The 6,762-nt window shown below is 64.2% G+C and overlaps 3 protein-coding genes across 3 annotated transcripts; 2 read left to right on the top strand and 1 right to left on the bottom strand.

Moving 5' to 3' along the window:
* Positions 1-1,596: 1,596 nt before the first annotated feature.
* Positions 1,597-2,895, top strand: EMIHUDRAFT_119631 (hypothetical protein; the record flags this gene model as incomplete). Its single annotated transcript, XM_005766561.1, has 1 exon — positions 1,597-2,895. One exon carries the CDS (start codon positions 1,597-1,599, stop codon positions 2,893-2,895), a length of 1,299 nt encoding a protein of 432 aa, XP_005766618.1.
* A 243-nt stretch (positions 2,896-3,138) lies between these two features.
* EMIHUDRAFT_246397 (hypothetical protein) lies at positions 3,139-4,240 on the bottom strand (the record flags this gene model as incomplete). The annotated part of the gene is made up of 2 exons (XM_005766560.1): positions 3,139-4,148; positions 4,231-4,240. 2 exons carry the CDS (start codon positions 4,238-4,240, stop codon positions 3,139-3,141), a joined length of 1,020 nt encoding a protein of 339 aa, XP_005766617.1.
* Positions 4,241-4,581: 341 nt separating this feature from the next.
* Positions 4,582-5,918, top strand: EMIHUDRAFT_459442 (hypothetical protein). The gene is made up of 2 exons (XM_005766559.1): positions 4,582-4,846; positions 4,959-5,918. The coding sequence occupies exons 1-2, from the start codon at positions 4,601-4,603 to the stop codon at positions 5,763-5,765; spliced, it is 1,053 nt and encodes a 350-aa protein (XP_005766616.1). The 5' UTR covers positions 4,582-4,600; the 3' UTR covers positions 5,766-5,918.
* The last annotated feature ends 844 nt before the right edge of the window (positions 5,919-6,762 follow it).

Genomic DNA, 6,762 nt, shown 5'->3' with positions numbered 1-6,762 from the left:
TCAGGTGCTGTCAGTGCTGTCGGGTGCTGTCGGGTGCATGTCTGACAGGCGAGGGGTTCTGTAGCTGTCAGGTGCTGTCGGAGCTGTCGGGTGTTGCTGTCAGACGCTGTCGGAGCTGTCAGAGCTGTCAGGCTGCTGCTGCTGTCAGACGGTGGGCTGTTGCTGTCAGGTGCTGTCAGGTGGTGCTGTCGGGGTGCTGTCAGGCTCTGACACACACCAGCCACACTTATGACACTATCAAGAGGAGACCAGCAGGACTCTACTACACATACATACTCTAGCCTCTACTCTGCCTCCGGTCCCACCATCTTTTTCATGGTGGACGTCACCATCTTCTTGTCTGCCGCACTGAGAGAATAGCAGAGTGGCAGGGTGGAGTGCTTCTTCAGGTACACCTTGCTGATGATCTGGTAGTTGCTGGTCCAGCGGAAGGCCTCCCCATCGTTGTCGCTCGTCAGCTTGTAGTACTTGCACGCTCTGTTCTGGTAGCGCGGGCCGTCTGGGGGGGTCCCGTCACCCTTCACCTCACGGTACCACCGGAGGATAAAGAGGCCCTTGGGCTCGTTGATGAAGACCCCGTTGCTGCGCTGACTCATGGAGAGCTGGCGCAGGTACTCTGCGCTGGAGCTGCCCCCCTCCTATGGCGTGATCACGCCGGCAGGGGCGGCCGCCTGGGGAGCGCAGATGGCGGCGCAGGCGGCGGCGGCGGCGGCGGCACAGACGGCGGCGGCCACCCCCACCCAGACGCCGTAGGCATATGACTGTAGGGCCCCAGAAGGCTAGCTGGTAGCTTCATTTGTAGTAGCACAGCCGCCGGTGCTAGAGAGGGGTCCGCAGAGGTGGCGGGCGGGAGGGTTGAGAGAGAGACCCATGACCATCCCATGACTACATGGACCACACTCACATGTCTTTATTGCATGTAACTTTGTTATACCCTCAATGGGGCACAAGAAAGAGGCTCTATGGGGTCTGTGTACGGTCTGTGCTGCTGTCGGGCTGTCAGGCTGTCAGCGCTGTTGTCAGGCCACTGTGTGCTGTCGGGCTGTCAGGCAGCTGTCAGGCTGTCACGTTAGGGCCTGACAGCGACGGAACCCCTCGCCTGCCAGACTCTGCTGTCAGGCTGTCAGACACGTGCTGTCAGACTGTCAGAGAAAGTGCTGTCAGCGCTGTCAGGCTGTCGGGCACTGTCAGGCGCTGTCCGGGGGTTGCTGTCAGGCTGTCAGACCAGGGCTCAGGTGTGTGACCAACCCCAACCCCGACAAGCGCCCCCCGGCCGCTGGGGCTGCGAGGCGGCCGGGTGAGCGCGCGCGAGACGCCATTCTAGATGTAAGGATGCCATCCTATAATATAGAACGGCCAGGTAGGGCTGAGACCGTGGTGGTGACTGGGGTGGGTGAGCTCGAGCAAACAACTGGATGGATGACTGCCGCCGGGCTTCCGTATCTGTTGCTGTGATGACACGCCGGTCACGCCTCGCCGCCTGTGTCTTACCGTGTTGCCAAACTGAGAGCGGCAAAACCCGTGTGTCTCGGGTCTCGCGCCTAACCCGTGTACGAAGTGCGGGGGGGACCGGGGGACCGATGTCGGCCTCCCGTGATGGAGCGAATGGAGCAGCTGGTAGGGCACGCGCTCGCGCGCGTGGACGAGCTGGAGAAGGCGACGAACGAGTTGGATACGAAGCAGAACGCAATGACGCAGCTCATGGATGCAAAGCAGGCCGCCACCGCGGAGCTCGTGAATGCGAAGCAGGCCGCCACCGCGGAGCTCGTGAATGCGAAGCAGAACGCCTCGGCAGAGCTGATGCAGGCGCTGCTCACGCAGGTTCACGAGCTTCGGACGGACAATCGGAGTCTTCGTGCCCGGCTTGATGCGCTCGAACGTCAGCCCAAGCATTCGGGAAGCAGCGGCAGCGCGCGCCCTGCAACGCTCGCAGAGATTGTGGAGCGACGCGATGCGCTTCGTGAGATCAAGCAGGCCGGCATCGATTGCCGGCTAGCCCGAGCGACTGGTTACTCGTGCGCAGAGGCGCGGCAAGCTGGTTACCCGCTGCTCGAGGCCAAGGCCGCCGGATGGTCGTCGGACGAGCTGAGGATGGCGGGTTACATAAGCTCGATGGGCATGTCGTCGCGCGAGTTCTTCGACCGCTACCAGGCCGGCACCACCAACTTCTCTGGGCTCGACTTTTCGGGCGAGGACTTCAGCCGGATGGTCATCGACAAAGCGTGCACCTTCGCGGGGTGCGACCTGACGGACGCCACATTCGATCACGCCACGCTGTGCGGGATCGATTTTGCGAGCTCGCAGATGGCACGAGTCGACATGAGTCATGCGCGCGTGCAGCGCTGCGACTTTGCGTCCACCGATCTGTCGAACGTCGATCTCAGCCACGCCGCACTCCACGATTGCACCTTCCCGAACAGCAGCCTTCACACTGCCCGGTGGGCGAGTGCCAAGATCACGGGCGGCGCGAAGACCTCCAAGCCGTTCAAGGCTCTCGGATTCGCGTGCTCGGAGGCGCGCTCGTTGGGGCTCCTCGAGGGGCTCCGGCAGGCGGGCTACTCGAGTGTGCAGGCGAAGCAGGCGGGCTACTCGTGTGCGGAGGCGAAGCAGGCGGGTTACTCGTTGGCGGAGATGAAGCAGGCGGGTTACTCGTTGGCGGAGATGAAGCAGGCGGGTTACTCGTGTGCGGAGGCGAAGCAGGCGGGTTACTCGTGTGCGGAGGCGAAGCAGGCGGGCTACTTGCCTCATGAGTGCAGTGATGCAGGGTTCACATTCAGCGAGGGGAAACAGTCTGGCTATCGTCACAACGAGTACTGCTGGACGCAGGGGGCTTCGCAGGGGTACAGCAAACTGGAGTACAACCGTCAGTATGGAGAGCAGCACAACCGTTGGTGAGCTGTCAATTCTCAGACGTCAGATGGTGGCGGCCCCACCTGTGGCCCCTGGCCCCTGGCCTGCTCCCTGGCCCTGACCCCCGCCCCCCTGCCTGCCTGCGCGCCCCATGGCACGTGCAAAAGGAAAGAAGTATCGCGGTGTATTTAATAAACTTAAATCTCGGAAGGTTCTGGGGGGAGGCACCGGCTCTCGCTGCACTAAGACCCCGGCTGTCGGTAGCCGGTCGGCCTACCATGCTCATGGTCACCCGTCGAAGAAGGTGCGCAGGAAGGTGGTGCTCTGCCGCCACGCCGCGATTTGTGGCGTCTCTCGTCGCTCTATCTGCCCCATGTCCTTCCAAAAGGCGTGCCCAACGCCTTCGTAACAAGTAACATCGTGCTCGACCCCAGCCTCTGCCAGCGCCGACCGGAAGCGCGCCGCTGCCGCTCGGTTTGTTGTTGGCTGCGGATCCTCCGCCCCATAGATGCCGCACACGGGAGCGCTCAGTGCGGCCAGAGCCTCGACCTTGAGTACCGGCTCGCCATAAAACACGACGGTCGCCGCGTCAGGGCGCATTGTAGTCGTAAAGCCAATCGCCTTGCCACCTCCAAAGCAGAAGCCGAGTACCCCGACTGGGAAGTTTTCCGCTACACCGTCCTGCGATGCGGCCCAGCGCAGCACCGCGGCCAAGTCTGCGTTGACGCGCTGCTGAGGTGTGGACAGCGCAAGCCAGATCGCCTTTGGTACGAAGTCGGTGGTCTCACCGCGAAAGCAGTCAGGCGCGATGCACAGGCAGCCCAGTTCGTCAGCGAGACCCTGTGCTTTGTCCACAATTGAGCCGGAGAGTCCCCAGAACTCGTGAAGCACGAGCAGCACTGGCAGGGCCCCACCCCGCGGCACCTTTGGCCGCGCCGCAAAGGCCAGAATCTCGCGGTCTTCTTCGGCAGGGACCTTCACATTCGCCAGATCCTCGAGTACGGCAGTCTGCAGCGGCCGCTCGAACAGGTGGTGCGATGCCCAAACCGCGCGGCTGACTGCAGCGGGGAGCGCGATAGACCGCGCGAGTGGCAGCAGCGCGATGATGAGCATCACCAAAGATCGCACTCCAGCCTCCATTCGGCTAGCGCGGAAGGCTTTTTGTGGCCGGGTTTTCTTTTTCGGGAGGCGCGGGCCGAGGAGCGGGCGGCGGACACCTTCCGCGCTGGCCGGCGGGTCTACCGAAGCCGCGCCGCCTTCGAGCAGGCCGAGCGTGACCGCGAGGCGTGGCACGTGTCCTACGTCTCCATGCACGTGTCCTTCGGCCGCCTTTCCAAGTGTGGTGCCTACTGCGCCCCATAGGCCGTTCCGGGCGTCGACCTTCCAACATACCACATCAAAGGCCGAGCGTGGGGGAGGCTCAGCAGCCCACCACCAGGGAGGTTTCGTCAGTCTCGGCGTCGCATCTGCCGCGCCGAGATTCGACGGACCGAAGGGGTAGAGGCTAGCGCTCTCGGTCGAGAGACGCGCAATACTCAAGACAAATTACTACCACCTTCGTACAACTCAACGTGCATTCATGCAACGCGTGCAACGCTGCACAGTGCTCAGGGTTCGAGCAGGTGCAGGCGAGTGGAGGGGCCCCTGGCAGAGTCGGCGGACTGTAAACTAGGTCAGGCCCCGGGCCCCCCCCCGGCCCCCCCTAAGTTGCGCCCACTCTTCCGGTCCTCACCGCCGCCGGTCGCTCACGATGTCGCTCCCCACCACCAACTCGCCTGACACCACGCTCGACAGCCTCGGCAGCGCCGCCGCCCGCGCCACGCTCCGGGCGCATCCCAGCCGCGGCTACGTCCAGATCGAGCCGCCGGTCGAGCCGATGCCGCGGCTTTCCAAGGAGCTTGGCGGTGCGGTGGAGCTCTTTGTCAAGCGGGACGACCTCCTGCCGCTGGCGGGCGGCGGCTCCAAGACGCGCAAGCTCGACTACCTCGTCCAGCAGGCGCCACCGCCCCAAGAGACGCACCATGCCGCCGATCGATGCTTTCCTAGACACGGGAGCCTTCGACGTGATGGCAGCGAGGCGCTCGCCACCTCTCCGCCCTCGCATCTAGGCGCTCGACAGCGGCGCCGACACCCTCGTCACCTGCGGCGCTGTCCAGAGCAACCACTGCCGCCTGACCGCCTCTGCGGCCGCGCGCGAGGGCCTCGGCTGCCACCTCGTGCTCGAGGAGAGGGTGGCCGGCAGCTACAGCCCCGAGGCGGGAGGGAACAACTACGTCTTCGGGCTGCTCGGCGCAAAGACGCAGGTCGTCCCGCTCGGCGGAGTCGACGCCGCCGTCGCCGCGCTGATGGAAGAGCTCAAGGCGGCGGGCGCCACGCCCTACTACATCCCCGGCGGAGGGTCCAACGCTCTGGGGGCACTCGGCTACGCGCGCGCCGCCATCTCAGTCGTCGAGGAGGCGCGCAAGGCGGGCCGCCCCTTCGACGCGGTCGTGCTCTGCTCCGGCTCGGGAGGCACCCATGCCGGGATGCTCACCGGCATGCGCGCCTGCGGCGACCAGACGAAGGTGTATGGCGTCTCTGTCCGCTTCGACGCCGCGAAGCAGAAGAGCCGGATCGAGGCGCAGTACAAGGAGTGCGCGAAGCTGTTTGGCAACGAGGCGCCCGAGGAGGACGTGGTGATCATCGACTCGCAGGTGGGCCCCGGCTACTCGCTGCCGACGCCGGAGATGCGATCCGCCGTCGAGGCCTTCGCCAAGCTCGAGGGCATCCTGCTCGACCCCGTCTACACGGGCAAGGGCGCCGCCGGCCTGCTGCAGCTCGTGCGGGAGGGCGCCTTCCAGCCGGGGGCGCGGGTCCTCTTCTTGCACACGGGAGGGGCGCCGTCCCTCTTCCACTACCAGCCCGTCCCCGAGTGACGCCGCCGCCGCCCGCTTCGACCGGCGCGAGGTCATTGGACCAGGCTTTTGCTGTCGCTGAGCTGTCGGAAGAGTCCCACCACGCGGGAGTGAGGATGTGTGAGTTGCGCCATATGTCCGGCCGGCGTGTCCCGGGTGTGCATGCGCATGTATACATTATTTTTTATTGTGATAGGCTAGTTCCATTTATCACTCTGACACGCTCTAATCTTGTTCTTGAAAACGTCCAACGGAGCTCCGTGTAGCTCCCAGCGCCCTCCCCCGCGCTTCCTGCGGCCCTAGCCGATGGTACTAGCATGGGAGGTCATCTGGCTACCGCGAGAGCGACCCAACTCGTCGACATCGTCCGATGATGGTGCCTCAAAGTCAGCCTTCGGAGGCTATCGTGGGGTCGAGCCGGCAGTAGCCGTGACATGTGGTTCCACCACCCCTCGTAGGCTTTGCCTCTGACCGTCACCGTTCCCAGGCTGCCTAATGGGATGGAAAGAAAGGCTCGGCGAGCGTATAGCAGCGCGCTCGACCTCGTCGTGGCAACCTGCACGGCAGCGCTGGCAGGCGCGATGAGCGTCAAGCCACCTGACCCGAGACGGGTCGCAGGCGTCGTACCGAGCGCGTCGAGACCGTGTCCTGATGTGATCTGCACGGGTGAGTCACGTCGGCGTCAAAGGAGCGACGTGTGACCTGTCAGAGCTTGATCTCCGATCTCAGCGGCGTCGAGTCATCTCCGGCGCGCGACAAAGGTACATCCACAGGACGCGCAGAGGCAGCTGCGACCCGAGTGAGTGCACTGACAGGTCACACGTCGCTCCTTTGACGCCGACGTGACTCACCCGTGCAGATCACATCAGGACACGGTCTCGACGCGCTCGGTACGACGCCTGCGACCCGTCGCGGGTCAGGTGGCTTGACGCTGATCCGGCGTGAAAGGGCTCCGGTGCGGGTCTTACGACGTGGTTGTGCTCCTTCTTCTTCTTCCCGATCTGTAATTTAAGCTGTC

Source organism: Emiliania huxleyi (assembly GCF_000372725.1).
Source record: "Emiliania huxleyi CCMP1516 unplaced genomic scaffold EMIHUscaffold_508, whole genome shotgun sequence".
Lineage (NCBI taxonomy): Eukaryota > Haptophyta > Isochrysidales > Noelaerhabdaceae > Emiliania > Emiliania huxleyi.
This window is presented reverse-complemented; position numbering and strand designations above follow the sequence as displayed.

Excerpts from the sequence above, each read along its gene's own strand:
- EMIHUDRAFT_459442 (XM_005766559.1), top strand. The coding sequence starts at position 4,601 with ATGTCGCTCCCCACCACCAACTCGCCTGACACCACGCTCGACAGCCTC. Across the intron at positions 4,847-4,958 it reads TCGACTACCTCGTCCAGCAG|GCGCTCGACAGCGGCGCCGA; the intron begins GCGCCACCGCCC and ends CCTCGCATCTAG.